General features: G+C 40.1%; 1 protein-coding gene and 1 pseudogene across 2 annotated transcripts in view; one reads left to right on the top strand and one right to left on the bottom strand.

The window, feature by feature from the left end:
* Window positions 1-559: 559 nt before the first annotated feature.
* LOC111186124 (small integral membrane protein 7 pseudogene) lies at window positions 560-1252 on the bottom strand (annotated as a pseudogene).
* A 9658-nt stretch (window positions 1253-10910) lies between these two features.
* The window catches only part of FAM241A (family with sequence similarity 241 member A), a 41435-nt gene continuing 27081 nt past the window's right edge, over window positions 10911-25264 (top strand). For both annotated transcript variants that reach the window (XM_022596296.3, XM_022596297.3), the window contains exon 1: window positions 10911-11243. In XM_022596296.3, coding sequence (XP_022452004.1) covers window positions 11085-11243 — 159 coding nt within the window. In that variant the 5' untranslated portion in view covers window positions 10911-11084. The remainder of the gene's footprint in view (window positions 11244-25264) is intronic.

Here is a 25264-nt window from a genome sequence, read left to right as displayed (position 1 = left end):
CCACCCAAGTGTCATGTTGGCAATTAAACCAGGACTCCCTTTCAAAGAAGCTTCTATGCAAAATGCTGTATTTCCTCCAATGAGGCTTGTTTTTCAACCTTGAAATCATCCACTTGAAAAGCAGTCCCCAAAACCCAAGCTTTCAGAACTGGGTCCCAATATCACCACATAAATCACTCTCATTCTAAAAACTATACAATTAATGGGCCCAAAAGTTACTTTAATAGAGGGCTTCAAGGCAAGCCAAAGTTTCTCATAAAACCCCCATCCACCCTGCCAACTGCTCTGCACCTCTGTTCCACAGGAACCCATAACACTTCACCCTTCAAGTCCTGGGGACAACCTCAGCAGCATGGAGTGGCCAAGCAGAGCCCATTGGGATAGGGAAGGAATTTGGACACAGACGCAACAACAATGAACTTGTTCATTCCTCACAAATGCAGTCCAATGAGAGGCTGCATCAAACTTAAAAGCCAACCTTTCTGCTTCAGATTCCTGGATACAAAAGATTTTTTAAAATCTGTATAATTTGAACCAAAAAAAGGATGGTTATTAAAAATAAACCAAGAAATACCCAGAAATGGGTTTCCTGTGAAAGTTTGGTAGAAGAGGGATTCCGATCTGATTAAACAATCTAGACACCACAGCCCCTCACATAAACACTCTTCAAACTCTTTTAAGTAGACAGCATTTCAAGGCAGAGGTCAAAATGAAAATATCTTTGAAAAGAAAACAGTGACGTGGCTGGGAAACTGTGTTCATCTTGGCAAACATTTTTTCCACCCACCACAAGCTTGGACTTTCTGGGAAGGTCACTGCTTTTCTGGTAAGAAACATTCTTGAAGTCGTCAGGATGGAGGAAGAGACACTCTGTGAAGGTGTGTTTCCGGTTCTGTACCTGGAGCTCAGGAGCCAAAGAGCACGATCATGCAGAACATCATGAAGACATTCCATAGGGAGATGAAGATTCGAAAATATCTGAGGCTCAGCAAGAACTCCCGGATGTTGTCACCTGTGCTGGGCTCCCTCGACTCCTCCTCAAAGCCTTGCGTGTCCTTCTTTTTCAGCTTAAAGTTGAGCACCGCCCCGGCGTTCATCAACAGCGTCCCAAACAGCAGGATGTCCCCGATCATTGTTACTGCCGGAGCGTCCATCAGAACAGGAAGCCCTCTGTATGTTATTTGTCATTTTTCCCTTGCTGCTTTCAAGAATTTTTCTTTGTCTTTAATTTTTGGCAGTTTGATTTCTATGTGTCTCGGCGTGTTTCTCCTTGGGTTTATCCTGTATGGGACTCTCTGTGCTTCCTGGACTTGGGTGGCTATTTCCTTTCCCATGTTAGGGAAGTTTTCAACTATAATCTCTTCAAATATTTTCTCGGGTCCTTTCTCTCTCTCTTCTCCTTCTGCGACCCCTATAATGCGAATGTTGTTGCGTTTAATGTTGTCCTAGATGTCTCTTAGGCTGTCTTCATTTCTTTTCATTCTTTTTTCTTTATTCTGTTCCACAGCAGTGAATTCCACCATTCTGTCTTCCAGGTCACTTATCCATTCTTCTGCCTCAGTTATTCTGCTATTGATTCCTTCTAGTGTAGTTTTAATTTCAGTTATTGTAGTGTTCATCTCTGTTTGTTTGTTCTTTAATTCTTCTAGGTCTTTGTTAAACATTTCTTGCATCTTCTCGATCTTTGCCTCCATTCTTTGTCCAGGGTCTTGGATCATCTTCACTATCATTATTCTGAATTCCTTTTCTGGAAGGTTGCCTATCTCCATTTCATGTAGTTGTTTTTCTGGGGTTTTATCTTGTTCATTCGTCTGGTACATAGACCTCTGCTTTTTCATCTTGTCTATCTTCCTGTGAATGTGGTTTTTGTTCCACAGGCTGCAGGATTGTAGTTCTTCTTGCTTCTGCTGTCTGCCCTCTGGTGGATGAGGCTATCTAAGAGGATTGAGCACGTTTCCTGATGGGAGGGACTGGTGGTGGGTGTTACTCTGGTGGGCAGAGCTCAGTAAAGCTTTAATCTGCTTGTCTGCTGATGGGTGGGGCTGGGTTCCCTCCCTGTTGGTTGTTTGGCCTGAGGCAACCCAACACTGGAGCCTAGCTGGGCTCTTTGGTTGGGCTAGTGGTAGACTCTGGGAGGGCTCACGCCAAGGAGTACTTCCCAGAACTTCTGCTGCCAGTGTCCTTGTCCTCACAGTGAGCCACAGTCACCCTCCACCTCTGCAGGAGACCCTCCAACACTAGCAGGTAGGTCTGGTTCAGTCTCCCCTGGGGTCACTGCTCCTTCCCCTGGGTCCCGATGCACACATTACTTTGTGTGTGCCCTCCAAGAGTGGAGTCTCTGTTTCCCCCAGTCCTGTCAGAGTCCTGCAATCAATTCCCACTAGGCTTCAAAGTCTGATTCTCTAGGAATTCCTCCTCCCATTGCCGGACCCCCAGGTTAGAAATCCTGGCGTGGGGCTCAGAACCTTCACTCCAGTGGGTGGACTTCTGTGGTATAAGTGTTCTCCAGTCTGTGAGTCACCCACCCAGCAGTTATGGGATTTGATTTTACTGTGATTGCGCCCCTCCTACCATCTCATTGTGGCTTCTCCTTTGTCTTTGGATGTGGGGTATCTTTTTTGGTGAGTTCCAGTGCCTTCCTGTGGATGATTGTTCAACAGTTAGTTGTGATTCTGGTATTCTCGCAAGAGGGACTGAGAGCACGTCCTTCTACTCCGCCACCTTGGTTCTCCTCCAGGCTCAGGGTCTTCTAATGTGGGCCCCCAATTACTCAAGTCCTTACTCTGGGTTGACCTCCATCCCTGACAGAACAGACTGCCTTTGGAGACACAGCGCGGGTCCTTGCTTGGCATCCAAACACTGATGCTGCCCCCACACCCACAGGGAGGACAGGGTGGGAGGGCGGATGCTGCTTCTCGGAACGGGTTTCGTCCTAATAATTGGGGACTGTGGCACCAAGGTGGCACCGCACCAGGAAAGTCAAGGATGCAGTAGGATGTAATCTCCGCAGACACCCCGCGGGCTCTGGTTAAGAGTGCAAACACTCCTCTGGGTGCAAGAGGAAAAGGGACACGCTCTGGCTGCCAGCAGCCTGGCTGGAGGGAAGCTTCCAGCTCACACGAACGGGCAGAAAATCTCCTCAGTCTTAAATGTATTTACTAGCCAGTTGTCAAGTTCACTTCCCATCCCTGAAACTTGCCTCCTTTGTCTTTCAGACCTAGATCGGAGGGGCAAATACATGGTACTTGTGCCAGTGCTCATATCTCCCGTGCCATGGCAGTTATTCTTTCCCCAAAAGTTCTCACAAGCTATCTTATACAGTGTACCAGGCAGCCATGAAGAGTAATTGGCACATAAGATAAAACCCATCTGCTACCCTTATCTAGTTTTACTTCCACTAGTACCTTGCTGGCAGGTGCTGTTTGAAATTTTCAGCATGGGGTCTAATTTCTTGCCCAGCCAAAAACACATATTCTTTCATTTCTGTTTCAGCTCTTTGCATTCCCTTTTGAACCAACCACAAATTTATTTCCTATGTGAGGAAACTCAAGGTCCAACGTCATTAGCAGAGCACAGATAACTATGGTTTCCCACAAGCAATGAAAAATCACAAACATCTCATGTGAGCTCTACTCACATAATAATGCTAATCAATGTATTTAATATTAATACTAATTAATTAATACTAATTAATAGGTGCCAATAATACCCATATTTCACAAATATGAGAACTGAAGATTAGAGAGAGCCAGGATTGAAATTCAGGAAAAGTCAAGACTCTGAATTGTTAGTCCCTACCCTGTACCAACTCTACTTTTCCAGATCCTTCTAAATGGTTCCAGGAATCCTCTTAGAAGTCCTTACTTTTCTTAATACATACTGTTTTAAAGACACATTAAGAATAATAGATTTATTTAGTAAAACACACACAGGAAAGCAAATACAGAAAAATATCAACAACAGGCCAATCTAGGTAAAAGCTCTGCTGGTGTTCATTGTACTGTTCTTGCAATTTTTCTGAAGGTTTGAAATTTTTCCAAATGAAAAGTTAGAGACAAGAGAGTAATAGACCTAATTTTCACTGAGTAAAGGGAGTTATTTCATGACAAAGTCTTAAAATTATAGATGTCTTAGAATCATATTAGGACAATTTAAATGTTCATTAAAACATTTTAAAAGATTGAGGGGTAGGGAATAGGGAAAATAATTTAAATATGAGTGATTAAAAAAAGATGCAGCATAGGAAAATTCCTTCTATCTTTTTGCTTTTGAGAGTTAACCCCTCCGAGAAGAACAACTTGACCAATTGGAATAAAAGCAAATGACGGCAGCCAAGACACTCAGGTTAGATCTAGAGGCAAAGTCATACAGAAATCATAGAAGTTTAAAGGAGGAGGAGGTTTTTCAAATTGTCCAGTTAAACTTGTTCATTTTATTGATGATGCAATTCAGTACCAGAGACTTTAAATGAACTGCCCTCATTTCTGCAGTCTGATAGTAGCAGAACTACTTCATTTCCTCTGTACCCTAGTTTAGAGCTTGTATCATTCTAACTTCTTTAGTAAGTGATAAAAAGCCAACCCAAGGGCTTCCCTGGTGGCGCAGTGGTTGAGAGTCCGCCTGCCGATGCAGGGGACACGGGTTCGTGCCCTGGTCCGGGAAGATCCCACATGCCGCAGAGCGGCTGGGCCCATGAGCCATGGCCGCTGAGCCTGCGCGTCCGGAGCCTGTGCTCCGCAACGGGAGAGGCCACAACAGTGAGAGGCCTCCGTACCACAAAGAGCTCATCTCTCAGTCATGCATTCTGCTGGACAGACTTCATTCTCAGGCCCTTATAAGATGGTTCTCCTGTAGTTCCAAGCTCATATCACCACACACCAATCCTGTAGACAAGACTTTGCTTTTTCTACAGTACAAACAAAAATCCCAGAATTGAGTTTCACTGGCCCTGACGGTCCTGATTTGGGCCATGTGCACATCCTCAAATCAGTCACTATAGCCGTGGGAGGTAGGAAGGGTGAAATGCATTTGACTTACTTAGTAAAGGTCTTATTCTCCACTCCTGGATCCAGGAATAGAGTCATCTTTACTGAAATCACAGACAGAGTGGGAGAGAGTTGAATCAATAAAAAAAGCTGGGGTACTGTTAACATAAGAAGTAGGTACAGATAATAAATGGCAAAATCTACAAATTCTACATCTATCCATAAATAACAGCTGAAAGAATAAAGGCTAAGAGAAGACAAAAACTGCCTTTTAAAAAACATTCAAAAGACTGTCTTGAGGGAAAAAAAAAAAAAGATTTATCAGTTCTCTTGTACTTCAGGAAAGAATTAGGACCAGTAGGCAGAGGAGACAAGGATACAGATTCAACTCAGTAGCTGTAAAGAACTTTCTAACAACTAGAGATATCCAGTAATTGAACAGGTGGCATCATGAAGTAATGGGTTTCCCATAGTTGGAAGCCTTCAAACAGAAGGAGGGTGACCGTCTGTCAGGAATGTTATAGAAGGGATCCCTATACTGGTGGGAGGTTGTTCTAAAATGCTTCTTAGATTCCTTCCAACTTAAGATTCTAAATTATTGAGAACAGCATGAATAAAAGATCCAAACCCATTCAACAACTAAATTATTCAACAAAAGGTAACAACTTTCAGCTATGAAGTTGAGGCAACCAGGCTTTGCGTGCCAGCCATCCAATTTTACAAAGAAAACAGAAACAGATCCTTAAAAATGATTATTTTTAAATTACAACGTTAAAATTAATTTTACTAGGAAACACACAACCCAGAAAACGTTTTAAAAATTTCTCCTCCAGATTTGATCTATATGTTCATATAATTTCACTTCTGTCAGACTTATTCCCTAAGTTGAACAGAATTAAGTTCCGTATTACACTTTTTATCTTCCCAGCTCCTGAGATACAGGCTAAGTGGCTCTGCTACTGTCAGGCTGCACTTTTCCACTTAACATCATATTAAATGTGTTTATCACATTGATATAAAATCTTTATCATTACTATTTTAAGGCCTTATACATTTAATTGTGTTGGAATTCCATAGTTTACTCAGACATGTCCCTACTGGAGAGGATTTAGGCTTCTTTCAACTTTTCACTATAGTTTTGCCTTGAACACCAAACAGTTTTGTTTTTTTTTTAACCTCTTTTGAATTTTTTTCTAGGTCTGCAGTTAGTGGCCAAAGAGTATGAATATTTTCATGGTTCTGAATATGTACCACCAAAAGAATGCCATCAGTTTGCAGTGCTACTAGCAGTAATTGAGTTTAACCATTTCTCTAAGGCTTGTCCACATTAGGTTTTATTCAACACTTTAAAAATTGCTAACATATATTAAGTAGTACTTTATAATTGTTTACTTTTCCATTTTTTTCTCTAATAGTGAGTTTGAATAGCCTTCTTAACTCTTTATTTTTTATTTTATTTTTTTCAGTGAAAACACAACTCTTAATCTACATTGCTACTGTAAGGAGAGAACTCAGTAGTACATGTGGATGCAAAGAAGTCACACCAGAAAAAGAGAATAAAACAGTTAAGGTAAACAAATTAGGCCCAAGATGAAGTCACTCATGCTAAACATCACATTGACAAACCAAAACTTAACTAAATTTCGAGCCTCAGAGAAGGAAGGCCTAGGTCAACTGATCAGCCCTTGCCTGCCCAGCACAAGTTACCTCACCAGGCCCCAAGACTTCCTTTGCTCCATATAAGGGGATAACCCAGCATTAACCAATCAGCGAATGCCCAGTATAATTTTCCTGTTCCTGCTTACTTTGGTCTATAAAACCCTGTTAAGTTGTACACTTCTTTGGAGTTCCTTTCTATCTGCTAGATTGGATGCTGCCTGATTCATGAATGGCTGAATAAAACCAATAAGATCTTTAAAATTTATTCAGTTGAATTTTGTTCTTTAACAAAAGAGAATAGAAATTAATTCCAAGAAGAAAGGTAAATTTTTCCTTCTCCCAATCAGAATGGACTCTCTGGGATGGCTAGAGAACATTGAGAAAGCATTGGTTCACCATGCTTCTGATATAACTTCCTTAAAATAAAGGAACAATAGGGAGCATCCCTGGCGGTGCAGTGGTTGAGAGTCCGCCTGCCGATGCAGGGGACATGGGTTCGTGCCCCGGTCTGGGAAGATCCCACATGCCGCGGAGCGGCTGGGCCCGTGAGCCATGGCCGCTGAGCCTGCGCGTCCAGAGCCTGTGCTCCGCAATGGGAGAGGCCACAACAGTGAGAGGCCCGCATACCGCAAAAAAATAAAAAAATAATAAAAAATAAATAAAAAATAAAGGAACAATAAAGGAAGTGAGTGTTCTCCAATAAGTTCCTTTTCCTTTAAATTCACATGTTGTCCAGAAATCATAGTTTTTCCTGGGATTTTAGTTAAGATTTCAAACATCTCAAAAATTATTCCCCATACCAAAGGCTCTGCTAAACGGGAAAGAAACAGATTTTTTTTAAAAATGAGAGGCAAAAATTAAAGCACACGAAGCATATAATAACATCATAGTATGTCAAAAATTAAACTGAAAAATGAAGTTTGGCACAGTTTCTACAAATAACTGCATTTGTTTCTAATATTATATTACTAAATGAGTACAGATCACTCTGATTTGTTAACTTTTCTCTCTGGAAAGTTGTACACGTAAGAGCGGAAGAACGTTAAAAATAAGATATTAAAGGTGTGAAAGTGAGAGAGTTCCCACAGCAACTGCACAAGACACCTTTGCACTACACAGGCCACTCCTGAGAAATGAGTCTGTTTTTTGCCACTTATTAATTCCTGGGAAAACACAAGGTAAATACACTAATAAAATCACAACTAAACTGCATACAATTTGAGACCAACACATTATAGTTGCCTAGGTAATAAGAATCTTATATTTCCCATGGGAAACGGGAAGTAATAGCTTTATATATTTATTATTCATAGTATGCAACAGAGGGAAAACAGTCCTCCCCTCTCATAAGACACACTTGAAAGTATGTTATCTGTGATGTAACCTGAATAATGTCTTTTGTATAAAATGCTACTACTGAGTTTTTTATAAGAGGTGATTCTCTAAATCTTCAGGAAAGACTAAAGTCTCTATAAACAAATGAATAACAGTTCAAAGAGGAAACCCAAGCACTAAATAAAATAAGAAAGTGAAGAGGTTCTGACATCAGTCCTAGGCAGGAATCAGAGGATTCTGGCCACCTTTTGGTGAAAGTTCTTGGCTTTTGCCAGGGAAAGCAGAATAGAACTCAAAAGAAAATTAAACGGAAGCTACATGAGAGGAGGGACCTAGACCTGGGCCTAATGCCTAGAGGTGTTCAATAAATATCTGCTAAATAACTGAATGAATGAATACACTTCTCAAAGAATCGAGAAGCCTGACTTTCCAAAAGGCCAGACAGTATGTTCTAAAGCACTTAAGTAAGACTTGTCCCCTAAGTTGAACAAAGCTAAATTCTGTATTATTCTTTTTTTCCTGGCCAGGTATATAAATTCTATGCCTTCTGAGTCCTCAAGTATGGAAGGAGTTTCTGTTCACCCTGTAACCTGATTGAAGAGTGCATAGCCACTCGATTTACCAAGTTAACAGCTACAAGCCAAAAGAGGGTGAACTTCAAAATGTGCCTTAAGCTCCACAGGGTTGGCAGTAAAAAGCGGATATTCTCTGTGCCACATACATAATCCTAAAGTTTTGTTTTAAATATATATATAAGGTCATTTTTTATAAGAAACACTACTAAGAGCCAAAGCAAAATTTCAGGAATGAAAATGTCATTAGAGGAAAGCAATGAGGTCCAACAGGGAATGCTTTTGGGTTCCCATGGTGACATTTGTTTCTGATTATATATATATATAATATTAAATACTTTCCTCTGGGGTTTTAAAGGCTTTTAAGAAAGGAAATAAACTAAATTCATTTTCTTTCTAATTTGTGATAGCCAAAGGCATATTTTCTAGCTTCTACAATCCTGATTACCAAAACCAGGAAACAGGTCTTTAAAATAAGTCTTTACATTCCCACCTATTTTAATTCCCTCTGGGCCTAGAGACATTTTAATAGAACATCTCAAATAATTCAGTCTTCTCCATATCTAGGCGTATTTACTTTGCATTGAAAGATAGCCTGATATTTTACCTATACAATAGTCTATTATCTTTTCAAAATACAGATAAGAGATGTACAAAATTTGATACATTATTTAAGTGCCCTCAACTTCCCTTTAACAAAATGGGTAGGGTAGTCTGATGTGTGTTTTTCAACACCACTAAGCAGTTAACTCAGTTCTGGCACTACCTATCTGGGGATAAGTTCACAGATCTTACAGGCCAAGGACTCAGTTCCGCAAGGCTGCCCCTCCCCCCCACCTCCCCCTCGCTCCAACTCCACCCACCACACACACGTCAGCTGCCAATTGCAACTCCAGGCTGTTACCTGTGCTTCTACCAGCCACCTATATATTGAAGGTTCCCACGATCCCCTCTATGGGTTCCACTAATTTGCTTAGAGATGCTCACAGAACTCAGAGAAACGTTTACTTACTTTTAGGAGTTTATTATAAAGGATATTACAAAGAATACAGGGGCACAGTCAGATGAAAAGGTACATAGGGCGAGGTATGCAGTAAGGGGCGCAGAGCTTCCATGCCCTTTCTAAGCTGCCACTCTCCCCCCATCTCCACGTGTTCACCAACCTGGAAGTTCTCTAAAGCCCTATCCTTTGGGTTTCTATGGAGTCTTCATTACAAAGGCATGATTGACTAAACTACTGACCATTGGTGGTCAATTCAACCTCCAGCCCCGCTCCCCTCCCAGGAGATCAGAGGGGGGACTGAAAGTTCCAATCCTCTAATCACAAGGCTGGTTCTTCTGACAACCAGGCCCCACCCTTAAGTTACCTAGGGGCTATCAAAAAGTTGCCTCATTAACATAACAAAAGACATCTTTATCCCTTTCACCACTTAGGAAACTCCAAGGTTTTAGGAGCTCTGCGCCAGGAATGGGGACAAAGGCTATATATATATATATATATATATATATATATATATATATTTCTTATTATAAATTGCGATACCACAGGTAGCATGAAAAAGAATTATAAACTAGATGTCTCCCTTACCACACACTGAGTGACATATTCTTACCCATTTATAGAAATATACACAAAGGCAGATACACCACCAAATGCTCCCAAGGCTCCAACAACCAACACACACCAGGGAAGCACTCAACAGAGAGAGACCTTCAGACCTTCAGAGAGACACAGAGAGGAGGCAAAAGGAACAAAATAGACGGAGAATGTGTATTACTTGTAAAGGATGGACAGCTACTCAGGACAGGCAGTCGGCATCACACCCAGGCACACTGCCAGTGCCAGGCAAGCACAGAGGGGCCCCGCTGGAGTGTGGAGCTCTGTCTGCGTGTGTTTCCCTCTCTCACACACCTACCAACACACGCTCTCCTCTCTCCCTCACAAACGCATACACCGCGTCTTTCACAGTCTCTCTCAACACAGTGCCTATCAGGCTCTCACACACACGAGCTCTCACACACACGAGCTCTCACACACACAGTCTCATGCACATACAATTTCTTATACACAATCTCTCACAGTCTTTACGTACGTAGTCTCTCATACACACACTCTCTTAGTCTCTCTCTCACACACACACACACACACACAGAGCCTCTCTCTCACAATCTCTCTCACACACAGTCTGTAATGTACATAGTCACACACTCATATTCTCTCACAAACGCGTGTGCGCGCGAACACACACACACACACACGCGCGCGCGCCCCGTTGGCCCCGCCTCTGCCCTGGCCCCTCCCTTCCCCGGGTGGGCTCCGCCCCGGCGGCCGAGGGCGGGGCGAGCCGGTGACAGGAGAGGCCGGGTCGGGCTGGTACTTGCGGTGACCAGGCCGCCGGGGCGCGCTCCGTAGGCTCCTGTCAGCGGCGAGTGTGGCCGACCCCAGGGCGGCCCTCGGGCGGCGATCGCTGCCTCCGGCTTCGTGGCTTGGCCGCTCCGGCGGCCGTCCCGGGCGGCGGGAGTTGGCGGCGGGATGTGCTCGGCCGGGGAGCTGCTTGGCGGCGGCGGCGGCGGCGGAGAGCGCGACGAGGACGGGGACGCGCTGGCGGAGCGGGCGGCGGCGGGGACCGAGCCGGAGCCCGGGGCGAGCCCGCGGCGGCGCGACTGGCGGCCGCAGGAGGAGCAAGAGCAGGTGAGCCAGGAGGGGCGGCGCGGTCTGGCCGGTTTCCCAAGCCCCACGCGGCGGCAGAGGGAAGTGGCCCGGAGGGCGGGCGGCGCCCGGGCTGTGCTCGGCGTGGGGCGCTGGTCGCCGCGACGTTCTGGGAAGCGGCCCCGGAGAGCGTTTGGACGGAGCCCTCGGGGCCGGGCCGCGGGGTCGCGTGTGCGCTGTCAAGTGCCGGCCAGGAGTCGCGTGCCTGGCGGGGTCAGCGCCGCCCTTACCCACCCGTCGGGCAGAGGCTTCTCAGGCCGGAGCCCGGGGGTCTGTGGAAGTGCCCTCCATAACGGTCACTTATCTAAAAGCCTTACATGTAAACATTCTTCAACTTCGAGTTCATACCCCGGTGCTGTGTTTTAGGGGCCAGTGGCTCCCCTCCCGACTTCCATCTTGTCATTTCTGAACTCACACCTAGCGCCTCTTGTAAGGTGTGGGTGTATTTCTCTAGACATGCAATCAGTATCTGAAGACGTGTAGGACCGAGTATTACAATAGGTGTCTTGACAGGGGCTCTCCGAGAGCAAGTTTTTCACATGAACCCAAAGGGGATCTAAACTTCATTTAAAAACTGAAAAAGCTGAGTAATAATTAAGTTAAAAAAATAATGCCTAAGGCAGAAAGAAAAAAAACTGAAAAAGCAAGAAAATTGCTTTCAGTTGGTACCAAAGGGGAAAAAAGTATGAGTCCAGCCATAATAAGGGAAAAGAGAAGTTGGGTAGTTTTTGAAACTCTCAGAATTTGCTTTCACTAAGTTAAGTATGTGATAATAGGCATTATAACACATCAGTTTATCTTCAAGATTAGGCAAGAAGTTTAATAAAAGAAATTGAATTATATGTGGGATGAATTTTCACCAGCAAATACAGTAATTAGACCTTCAAAAATACCCAAGATAAGCTAGCCTTCAGAATCACAGTAAAGACCAAGAATTAAAATGATTATTTGCCTTTATTACAGTGTATACTATTGAGATCAGTTGATACCTGTCTCCTCTCATTATCCTTCTGCATCTGTTCTTTTTGTCACATTTCACAAACTCCAACATCATCAGTAAATGCATTAATAGATAAAGTATAAGTTTTAGTGTCTCAGCATTGTTTAGAAAACAGAAATAATTGTGTGGCATGTACAAAATATGCCTTAGCATTAGGTTTGCTCACCATGTGGAAGTGTAATTTTTCATTCTTTTGACAATGTAAGAGATGGTGACTGAAGCAAATAATTGGTAGCTAGGAGATCTTCCTGACTGCTTTCCTGGTAGTTTTCCCCCATTAACTGTACCGTGACTCAGTAGCTAAATGACTGTTTCCTCTTACTTTAGTTGTTCAACTGGAAAAGTGAAGAAAACAGCAACAGGAACTCCCTGGCGGGGAGCGGGGGGTGGATGTATTTGAGCTAAAGGACCCAAAGTAATTTTCAAGTGGTTTTAAGGGAGCATGTAAAATACTTCATTTAAGCTTCTGTGGATTTTTCATCATCAGTAGCTCTGGTCTTAATAAAATTGCTTATGGTACAACGACAAGGGATGAAATGAAAAAAGAATGAAACATATAGCCTAGAAAACAGATATACTTTGCATACCTGCTTCTTTCATTGCATGTCATGTAAATTTATTTTCCTGTACTCCTTTGAAAATGTTATCATTTATTTTTATCACATGATTTATTTATGTACTCTAAGTCCACATACACAATACTTGAAAATTACTCCTGAGATATGCATTTCCTCCTATATCAGCACCAAAGAAGAACTTCTTATAAAGAAGTCAAAAATAAACAAAAAATTGATACAACCCAACTCATTGGTGTAAAAAGCAAGCTTTTGTGATAAGTCATTTCTTGGTAATAAGTGTACCTTTTTTTCAAGTCCTGAAAATGAAATTTAAAATTTGTATGCACTGCCTTGCAATGATGGTAGAGATATAAAGATATTTGAGGGAGAGGTAAATGAAATTAACAACTATAAAACATAGTCTAAGGATTTGTTTTATTTTGTTTTTCTTTAGGCAGATGGTGTGTGTTTGTTTTGTTGTTTTAAGGACACATGGACTCCAAATTACAGAGTATTTTTGAAAACTTGGTTTGTAAACTTGTTGCTTAGAACTTAAAGTGAGCTTTTCCATAGAAACAGTGATATAAACAGAAACAGAACCAAAACTAATTAGCTGGAAATGAGACAGAGGCCATCTCTGCTGTCCTTTCTGCTTAGCACACTCACTTAATGTTCCAGAATCTGAGTAGCGTCGCAGATGTTAAGAGAGAATTGGTAGTAGTGGCAGCGGCAGCAGTAATAGCAGAGGCTCCTTTATATCTGGATCAGGGTTACAGGTGGTGTGCTCTTGAATGCAACAGCTCCAGAAGGCACCTGACTTTTGCTCCTCCAGCTCTTTCAAAGATTTTTGTCAGCCCCTAATTTGCTGTATTAAATTCCTTTCTATTTCTAGTTCCTTCACAGTTTGCCCTTACCTGATCATTTGATGAAGGAGCTTTCTTCCTTTGGCTATTCCCCAGCCTAAAGTCTCCTCTACATATATCCTTACCTTCACTGATTTTTCTTTCTATTCCTGTCTGAAAGACTCATGCCCTTCCCTCTACCTGGAAGCCTCTTGCATCAGCTTTGACTTTACAAAACATATCTTTGGCTCATTGTTATTATGATACCAGATCAAAATGGTATTTATTTCCTGTAATACCAAAATACCAGTATTTATATAGGTGTTTTCTTAATAACTAAGATAAGCATCTTTTTTTTTTTTTAATATTTATCCTTAAGTACTACTCCATCTGAGAGAAAACTAAGGTTCCTCTGTATTTCTGGCCTAAATCTTTCCAGGTACATGATTGACAAGGCAGCCTCTATCCTAGGAAAGGAGGACTTGAAAGACTGGACCAGGTTCCCTAGATGAAGGAACTGTCAAGTCTGAAGTAGGAGTTTGGCCTCTAAGAAAGATAAGCCAGGGAGAGAGGCAAAACGCCCAAGGAACTGAAGGGACAGGGCACAGCTGTCCTACATGTGTGTTGGTAATTGTGTGCATGAGAGATGATCCAAGTATGTTCATGACTGTGAATGCCGGGTCCCTTTAGGTAAGAGAGTCTCTGCCCTGCTGCATACCTGGAAGGTTAAATATCTCCAGTCCTTTTATTACATTTATGTATGTATGTGGCATTTTACAACCTGAATAACCTAAGATGGCCCTGCCTTAGGTGGGATAGAAAGGTCCCACCGTGCTTGGATTGACTTTAGAATCATTATTTTTAGCTTTAAGGTCTTTCTTTATGATTATAAAAGTAATGTGTACTTCGGAAAATGTAGAACTATAAAACAATCTAGGGGGCTTCCCTGGTGGTGCAGTGGTTAAGAGTACGCCTGCCGGTGCAGGGGACACGGGTTTGTGCCCCAGTCCGGGAAGATCCCACATGCCGCGGAGCGGCTAGGCCTGTGAGCCGTGGCCGCTAAGCCTGCGCGTCCAGAGCCTGTGCTCCGCAATGGGAGAGGCCACAACAGTGAGAGGCCCGTGTACCGCAAAAAAAAAAAAAAAAAAAACAATCTAAAGAAGAAAACAAAAGCATTTGATATCTCACTGAGTAATATTGTGCTATAAAATATGAAACATTTGATGTTACTACATTCATATATCTCTCTGTATGTGTATATGCATATATACACACATATTTTTTAACATGTTTTAATGTAATATTTGGATTTGGTATCTTGTTTTTATCTACTTAGCATGCTGTGTCATTTTCCCATGTTATCAAAAATTCTTTGTAAAAATTATTTTTAGGGCTGCCTAATAATCATTCCCCTAATACTACATATTTAAGTTGCTTCAAACCTTCTTTTATAGATAATGCTGTAATGAAAATCTTTGCTTATAAAGATCTACCTTTTTCTCACAGTTCCACCTTGGAATAAATTCCTAGAACTGGAAGAACTAGGTCAATAAGTCAAACTCTTTGAATCCTCTTGAAACATCCTAAAAAATTGCATTTAGAAAAGGTTGCACCATTGTGCTCTTCTGGCATTAGTATGTAAGAGTGCCAGTTGGAAACCATCCATTCCAGCAACAAACAGTATAATTTATAGATTAATCTTTGCCAACTTAATAGGCAAAAATTATCTTATTGTCGTAAGATACTGCTGGAGAGGTTTACTAAACCATTCGTATATTTATTGAGCATTTGTATTTCTTTTTAATTGTGTTCTTTGACCATTTTTTCTTTTGGCATTATTATAAGATATTAAACTCATATTTCACATTGATTATAATTATTTTCCCTGCTTGCTGTTTACTTTATAATTTTGTTTATGATGTTTTTGGCTTAGAAATGCTTTAAATTTTTATTAGCCAAAGGAATTTTTTTGTTAGTTTCATACACACACATCTCACACCCTTATACATGCACACACACACACCCCACACATACATACATATATCTATTATATTTGTTTAGAAAATTCTTTCTAATCCTACACTTAAACTATCCACCAATATTTTCTTATGTGTGTTTATAGTTTTTTTTTTTTACTCTATATATTTAATCTCTTTAGAATGACTTTATGTATTGTGTGAGGTATGGAGCTGATCTTTTTTGCTTTTCCTAATCATTGAATAATCCACTTTCTCCCTGGCTTTGCAATCCTTTATAGTAGTTATAAATACTGAAGTCTATATCAAGCTTTTACGTTTCTGTTGGCATTGTGACAGGGATTTCTTTTTCCACATCATGTTTTTGCTGCTGGTTTCTAGCTATTGGTTTTTATTTAGTTCGTTTTAAACTAGCTACCTTTCTGAATTCTTTTGTTAATTCTAATACTAATATATACTAGTATCTCTTAGACTTGATTCTTTTGCATCTTCTAGGTATATAATCATCCACTCTATAGATAAGGTTGATTTTGCTTCCTTTCAGATGGTAATGCTTCATTTCTATTTCTTCCCTTTTGCAATGCTGGAACTTTCAGATAAATGCTGGCTTATAGATATTTAAGTAAATAAATGAAGGAACCTGTATAATGGCATTTATCAAAGAATGTTCCATGAGATCATCTGTAAAAAAAAAAAAAAAAAGATACCAGAGGGAAGCCTTATACCTCCTTTTTGATCTATCATCAAAGATATGATTAGCAGTACATATTCTAGATCCAGAATACCTAGGTTTGAATCCTAACTCTGCCACTTACTAACTGTAACTTTGGGCAAGTTAATTAACCTCTTTGGCCTTCAGTTTCTTCATCTGTATAAAGGGAATAATAGTTGTATCAACACCATAGAACTGTTATATGTATGTATGTAATATATGTAAAGTGTTAGAGCAGTACTTAGCATATAATAAGTGTGTAAGGGTTAGCTTTTGGACCTAATTTTCAACTAGAACCTAAGTGAAAAGATATCTGAGAAATGTTACTTTTAAGTTTTCCAGACTCTGCAGTTAGAAAGCCACCCTAGGAGGAAGGTGGAATAGAACAGTGCTCCTCAGTTTTAATGTGTAGACAAATTATCTCTTGTTAAATGCAGGTTGTGATTTTGTTGTTCCGGGGTGAGGCCCAAGATTTTGCATCTCTAACAAGCTCCTAAAGTGATGCTGATGCTATGCCCAAGGACCACACTTTGAGTGGCAAGAGAATAATAAGCAAACCAATCCACAGTATTCAACAAACTTGCCCTTCGACATAGTATCAGTATTAGATATATATACATAAGGAAGTTATTTTACTATTTCCCTAGAAGGGTATATTAGAACTCTTGGTAAAGTGTAAGAAGCCAACAAGCCTTGCTTCTCCAGGCCAAGTGATTTGCCCTAGGGCTTACAATTAACCAGTACTAGAGCACACCAGAACCCAGGTCTCCAAACTCCAAAGCCGGCTTTGTTTTTGTTTCAGAAATGCAAAGAGCCCTCACCTATGATGGGAGAACAGTCTGATAAATCTGCTGCTCCCCCTTAGATTGTGTAGTTCAAAAATAGATATCTGTTTATACCCACTTCCTTTCACATCTTTTAAAAGCAGTTTGCAAGCAATACTGTAGCAAGTGCTTTGAGTTTAGATGAACTCAGCCCTAAACTTAAATCTAATTTTTTTCCAATGGGCATCTAGTCACTAACTCAGGGAATAATTTTGTATATGGTAGATATCTTTTGTCCATTTTTTATCATTATTTCAAGAACGGAACTTCTAAATCAGTGGTTCTTAACTGGGGGCAGTTTTGCTCATGGCGGACATTTGGCAATGTCTGGAGACATTTTTGAATGTTAAGACTAAGGGGGTACAGTACCGTCAGCATCTAATAGGAATAGTCCAGGGTTACTGCTAAACATCCTATAATGTGCAGAACAGTCGCCTACAGCAAAGCATTGCCTGACCCAAAATGTCAGTAGTGCTGACGTTGAGAAACGCTGCTCAAAATGTATTAGGATTATAGTGGTTTGAGTTGTCAAGAATAATTACTGTGTTGATAGATATTCCAATGGATAGGTAATAATTGTTTATTTTTTTGACACCTACATTCCAAACAGGTAGTCTCCCTACAGATCTTTTCTTGCATCTCTTCTTCCAGCAACTCCTTATATGCAACTTTCTCTATTTTGCTTTCCCTCTTTGTTGGAGAACAGAGGGAACAAAAAGTGCCCACCAAACTGAGAAGTTATCTTGAGACTGAAAAACAAGGCAGGCAGCTCCATATAATCAATGGATCAGTATATTACAGGATAACTTGCTCACAGGGTGGGATCAGGCAGATGATCTGTAAGCGTTTGCAGCTGCACTCCACACTGCCAAGGGGCCACTGAGACAATTTTATAGTTAACATAATATGGTATAGGGGTATGTATACCTGCTTGGAAACAGGAAATGCATTCCTAAGTCAATATTTATGAATGGGTAACTAGTCTTGTGGACCAGCAGTCCCCAACCATTTTGGCACCAGGGACCTGTTTCGAGGAAGACGGTTTTTCCACGGAGGTTGGGGGATGGTTCAGGCGGTAATGCCAGCGATGGGGAGGGATGCGGAGCGATGGGGAGCGATGGGGGGCGATGGGGAGGGATGGGGAGTGATGGGGAGGGATGGGGAGCGATGGGGAGGGATGGGGAGCGATGGGGAGCGTTGGGGAGGGATGGGGAGCGATGGGGAGGGATGGGGAGCGATGGGGAGGGATGGGGAGCGATGGGGAGCGATGGGGAGGGATGGGGAGCGATGGGGAGGGATGGGGAGCGATGGGGGGCCAAGGGGAACCATGGGGAGCCATGGGGAGCGGCAGATGAAGCTTCACTCGCTCACCCACAGCTCATCTCCTGCTCTGCGGCCCGGTTCCTAACAGGCCTAGGACCGGGAGTTGGGGACCCCTGTTGTGGACACAGGGAATAAGTCAGCAAAGGTTTTCATCACTGTTTGAGGATTATAGAGCAAGGAGGCCAACCTGGTCCCAATGATTATTAAACAATATCTATTAGCTACAAAGCCCTTGACAACAGAGATGTGATTTACCTCACAGTACTGTTCTGGGTGGGATAAGCAGAAGGACAAGAGGAACTGTATGGGCCCAGGATGGCATCAGTTATGCTAACGGCCATATACTCTCATATTCTTTTTCTGCTCCTCTGTCCTACTACCCATCGTTTTTTCATCTCTCCCTACTGTGTCTCATTCTCCCATTGTCTGTTATTCTTCCCCACCTCCCATCTCAGCCACTTTCTCTTTTTTTCTATACGTCTTCTCCACCCCACTGCCTCCTTCTTCTGTAGAAGCTGAGCATTATGGAGCAATGAAAAAGGTTTTGGGTAATGACAGTTCTAAGTTTGAGCCTTGTCATCCTAATAACTTAATCCCTCAGAAACACAGTTTCCTCATTGTAATGGGTATAATGCTATCCACTTAAAGTTCTTATGAGGATTCAGTAACATTTTGTGTATGAAATGCCTAGCATACAGTAGGTCCTCAGTGAATATTAGCTCCCTATTTTTTTTTTTTTTTTTTTTTTTTGCGGTACGCGGGCCTCTCACCGCTGCGGCCCCTCCCGCTGCGGAGCACAGGCTCCGGACGCGCAGGCTCAGTGGCCATGGCTCACGGGCCCAGTCGCTCCGCGGCATGTGGGATCCTCCCGGACTGGGGCACAAACCCGCGTCCCCTGCACCGGCAGGCAGACTCTCAACCACTGCGCCACCAGGAAAGCCCCTAGCTCCCTATTTTGCCCTGATCTTCTCTTCCATCTTTTTTTTCCTGGTTCCCTTTTTCTTCTTCTTCTTAACTAACCACATCATAGAACTGTATTTTTAGTACATGTAATCTTCAGATTTATAGAATAAATATTATTTATTGACAAAATATTAAGATTTACTAATCTAAAAATCAGATGTGTTTCATATTTCTTTAAAAAAAATTAACCCACCAACCTAAATTATTAATATGTTGCTTTTTGTATAGATCGCCAGTTGATTTTTTTTTTTCTGTTGTGGATCACTGACCCTTGATGAGAAAAATACCCACCCTCCTCTGTACAAGTTATTTTCAATTTACTATTCAAGAGAAGTGGTAAAGCAAGGTTAAAGGGTAAAACTTAAAGTAGTACCATGACATTAACCTTGCCCTAAGAGACCTAAGTAGAAACTGTATCTTTCCCAGGCCTTCTTTAAGCCCCAGCCACACTAGCTTTGGCTCCCATCGTTGTCTTCTCTGGAGTCTTGTCTTGCAGTAACAGCCACATATCTTCAAAAACCCTTAAGAGTCTCCACTAGTCATGTTTTGGTTCATTAAGTGTGTGCTGTGTTCGTGTGCATGTGCGTGTGTGTAAGGCAATTAATAAGATAATCAAAGAGTAGTTTCATCCGAGCAGAGAAACTGAATTTCTAATTAACTTAATGCAGAAGTTACTTTCTATCTGCTGATCTAATTTTTCCCGTATCCAGTGTTTTGGGTTTTTTTTTTCCATTTAACATCATTGTCAGCTGTGCCTTATCTTGGCTAAGGAAGAGGAAATGGTTGGCTTTATTTGTCGTTGCTGTTTTCTTATAGCAACAACTTGATCTTATCAGATTTCTGATCAAACAGAAAGCATGGTGCAAATATTTTGAACTTTACGGGAAATAAAGAATAAACTAATTATTAATACTTAATATCTAAACAATATTAATACTTAATATCTAATATCTCTTAATACTTAATACCTAATTTTTTTTTAAACAGTATTAAGAAAATTAAATTTCCATTTGTGGTTTTTACTATATTCCATTTGATATAATTTTTTCTAACATCTGTGAAATTTTTTTTATCCCCTCTTCCAATTAATCCAATTAATTTGTCTTTTATCCTCTTGATCAAAATTTTACTGGGATGTATGCAGACCATCTACAGAGGCAGGGAATTTAAGTTTGATTTCCCATGGCTGGCAAATTTCATCAGTTTGATTGAATTCAGAATTCCTTATTCCATGGTTTTCAGAGGTAATAAAATATAACAGAAGCTATTGTCACTGTCACAAATTGAGAATTGAGAAGGAAAGTCATTTTTAAGGAAAAATGTTTGGTTTTGGCTACTTTAAATAAACAAGCGATTCCACCTGTGGTAGCAGCCAGCATACAAGGTACTCAGTAATGTCACCAGAAACTTCATTTCTTTAAAAAAAAAAAAGTAGATTTTAGAGAAAGTACAAAATGTAGAAATTTTTAATTTGCAGCTTGAATTAATCATATTCTTCACTTCATGGCCTATTATTATCTATCATTAGTTCATGCACATCATTAAATTTTAATTAATTTATATTTTCATTGCAGAACCATTCTCTTCTACTACAATAGGCAACTCTTTTAATATTTTTGGTAGGTATGCCTGAAGATGGTTCCATCTGTCTACGTTTGTAACTATGATTTAAAATATTGAATTCTATTGGTTAAAATGAAAATGAATACAAATTTTAGTATTTCTCCATTTATAATCATTTCAAAGACTTATTCAAAAACTAGCTGATGTTCTCATTGATTTGTATCCCTCTCCCCAAAAGTTTTTTTCCTTTATTGGTTATATGTAGTTTAGTGGAAGATATGTGTAAATAAATGTTATAACTTTGCATTTAATTAAAAAATAACAAACAAGTTATAAATACAATACCTAGTAAAACTTTATATTTAACATATTATTTTTGTACATTTTGTAGGAAATAAAACCTGCAACTACATTTAGTATCCAATGAGGAGGAAAATATGTCCAGCCTCACTAGAAATAAAAGAAATTCAAATTAAAACTATTAGGAATAATATTTCATCTATCAAGTTGATAAAGATTAAAAAGATGAATGGTGTGGGTTTAAAGAAACAGTGTATGAAATAAGAATACACTAAAGTTAGAAGTAAAATTGATTCAGTCTTTCTGGAGGGAAATCTGGTTTCAACCCTCATGGGTAGAGACTGCTGTTGCCCCTCACTCTAAAGGTGTAAAAACTGCAGCACAGGGATGTTAAGTAACATATTGAAAGTATCACAGCTAGTAAGTTGCTGAGTTAAGATTCAAACCCATGCTTGAAGCCTGAGTTCTTAACAACCAAGCTAGTGTTGGTCCATGAAATCAATTTAGTGGATTGTGAACAGGATAGGATAGGACAGAAATTGTTAGAATGCATCACACATGGTACGAATGTCATTTCGTGGAAATTTATATGTACTGGGCCAAGAAACAAAATATCTTATTGTGGACCACAATCAAGATCACTGCACTAGCCCAGGAAGCTCAATTCTGTCTCAAGGCCTCTGCCTAGACTCTTTTCCCCAAATCTTCCCTTGGCAGATCTTCATATCATCAGCTTAACTATAGCCTTTCTGAGATCTCAGCTCAGCTCTAATATATAGAAAGAACCTCCAGTCTACACCCTCTTCCTCTCTTCCATTACTCTTTTATTTTCCTCATAGCTCTCACACTATTTGAAAGTATTTTATTTATTTGTTTGCTAACATGTTTATTCTCTGCCACTTCCCACTCTCTCCTTCACAGGCTAACACTAAAACATCATCTCTATGAGAGCAGAGATTGCATAAGGCAAATGCTTCAGACATTTATTTTGGCATCTCTGAGGTAGTACAGAGTCTATAAAAATTTCAATCTAAAATGACACTGCTGGTAAAAACTCAATTGATGTTTTTGCTGAAGCAATGTGGTTTCCCAGGGGAAACTTTCATAACAAAATTTAGTTTTGAAGAGAGAGAGGACTTTGTGTGTAACAGGAACATACTCTATTGTCAGAATCAACAGAAAAGAAACGAGTGGTGTTAGTTTGTGCATTGAGCTAAAGGTCCCTGTAAAACATTTGTAAGAATTTAGGCAAGGATTGTGTTCCTTGATGTGATGTGTTTAAAAACCACCACAATATCAAGAAGGTGAAAGGCTGACAAACAGAATCTTGGAATACTAACTGGCATTAATTTATGTAATTGGTAAAAACTTGCAATTTTGTTTTTAATTTTTCTTGAACTAAACATAGGAAAGACAGTAAATGAAACCCAAAGCTAACATAGATTTAAATTCAGATCAGCCATTTCAATAATGGCACAATGTTAAAGGATAATTTTCAAAAAGAGGTAAAATTATAGTGCTCATTAAATATAAAATGAACACATGTTAAGGAGTTTATTTAACTCGTCATTAAAGAGGGAACCAGGCAAATGTTACAACTGCTTCAAAGGAGAAATTAGTCAGAAATGTATGTGGAGAAAAGGTATGTTGAAATGAATTTACAAATGGCCACGAGACTGGCTTTTTCCATAGGCAGGGAGGAAAGACAATTGAACCTCTACTGGAACAGAATTTGTTTGCTTGTCTATAGATATGAATTATTTGCATTGCTATTGGTTATCTGTAATTTACAGACTTGTAAAATATCTCAAAAGCCATAAAGACCAAACAGTAGTATTATAAACAATGCAGTTTTCCATGGAGACACCCATAATTTGTTTTTTGCTTATTCTTAATTTTCTTATAGTAATAAAGAAAAAAAGCAACTTCTAAAATTTGCTACACAGAGTAGATTAATTTGTGGATAGTGAGGGTACTTGATCTCTCCCTTTACAATGTCTCATGCTGCTAGAAAAGATTAATTCTAGTCTTCTTCCATGGTAGTACTGTATACATACATTCAATGTACATGTGGAAATGTATGATTTGTATGCATGTGAAAAGCAAGGATTGAGTTATATTTGAAGTTCTTTCTGTTGAGTTATAACTAAAATTAACCTGATGGTCAGATAACTACTAAAAACAAATTTTGATAAGAACAAGATGGCTGCTCCAAGGATTCCATATTCATGTCTATTTTTTATTCAGCACACAAATCCCAATTGCTTGTTCCTAGCATCCTAGCATACTTTCTCCACATGTTGAATGGTTACTGGTTTCACAGACAACTTTATCTACTAAGGAGTTTCATGGGAGTGTAGAAGCACATTTGGTTTAAGCTTTTAAATTTAAAGGCGGGCAAGAATGAAGTGATTTCTTCATAGAGAATTAACCAGTTAGTTATAACCATTTTTGATATCAATAAAAATACTCAGTGTAAAACACTTGAGAATAAATATATGAAGAAAAAATTAAATACTAAACTTCTTTCTTTATTATTCAGTATGTAAAGTTTATTTAACAGTAATATCATAAAAATGGTATAATGATTGTGCCATTTCTGGATGATAGTGTTTTCCCTTTGGAGTTTAAATGACTAAGTATTTGGAAATCAGTCTTTGAGTACGCTATGTTAGGCTACTAATTTAAGACTTCAGTTGTGCTAACAACCCGGCCATATACTAAAGATATTTTCCTTATCCATTTGTGTCATATGGAATATCAATTGCTTTAACAACTGATAACAGTCATTGTATTATGGATGGTTTTCTGTATTTATTATTTGTATTCATTATTTATTATTATTTATCAGTTATTATTTGTTATTTGTTTGTTCCTTATTTTCTTGGTAGCTTTTAATTCATTCACTCAAAACATTTATTGAGCTCCTACTATTTCCTGGGCAGTGCTGTAGGCACCGGGACACAAAGAAACAAACAGAAACAGGCCAAATCTCTCCTCTCATTAATCTTGCATTGTAGTAGGGAGAGACTACAAATAAATAAACAAGTACATCAGTGGGTTATAAATGCTATGGAAAAAAAAATAAAGTAGGGAAGGTGGATGGGGAGTATGTGTATAGGGTAGGGGTGCTTTTTTAAATAAGATGATCATGTAAGTGCTCACTAAGGTAAATATGAGCAGAGTCTTAAGAAAGTGAGAATTACTGGTTTGCCCCCTCCTTTTGCTTTGACTCCATGGTGGGTAGAGCCAAATTTGAGGCTCAGTCTAAGTAATCATGGTAACATATCTTTCCCCAGTCTAGACTCTCAATTCTCTCTCATCCATCCCCCCTTCCAGTTTTCTGTATTTTATTACTATTTTATTCATTTATTCCTACTATAAGCAAATTCAAATCCCTTGTGGAAAGATGAGAGGAAAAACCAAATTAATTATGGACTTAAGTAAATTAACTAAAGACTTCATCTTTTAAAAAGTATATTTCTTGGGCTTCCCTGGTGGCGCAGTGGTTGAGAGTCCACCTGCCGATGCAGGGGACACAGGTTCGTGCCCCGGTCCAGGAAGATCCCACATGCCGCGGAGCGGCTGGGTCCGTGAGCCATGGCCGCTGAGCCTGCGCGTCCGGAGCCTGTGCTCCGCAACGGGAGAGGCCACAACAGTGAGAGGCCCGCGTACCGCAAACAAACAAACAAACAAAAAAAGTATATTTCTTAAGGAGTATTATATAATCACACCTTACAATGAATTTGTTTAAATATTTTGCTTTCTTCTTAATACCTGGTTTAGTTCCTTTGTACTAAGGGATTTAGAGGTCTGCAGTGCAGTTTATTGGAAAGAGCTCAGAATTTATAGTCAGAAGACTCCTGTGCTCAAATTCTGCCTGGTTGTCTGATTCTGGGGAAGTCACTTGACCTCTAGAGTCTAGAAATACCCACCTTACGGT

Source organism: Delphinapterus leucas, chromosome 5, assembly GCF_059928025.1.
Source record: "Delphinapterus leucas isolate spDelLeu-1000000601 "Yukka" chromosome 5, BTC_Dleu_Yukka2, whole genome shotgun sequence".
Taxonomy (NCBI): Eukaryota; Metazoa; Chordata; class Mammalia; order Artiodactyla; family Monodontidae; genus Delphinapterus; species Delphinapterus leucas.
This window is presented reverse-complemented; position numbering and strand designations above follow the sequence as displayed.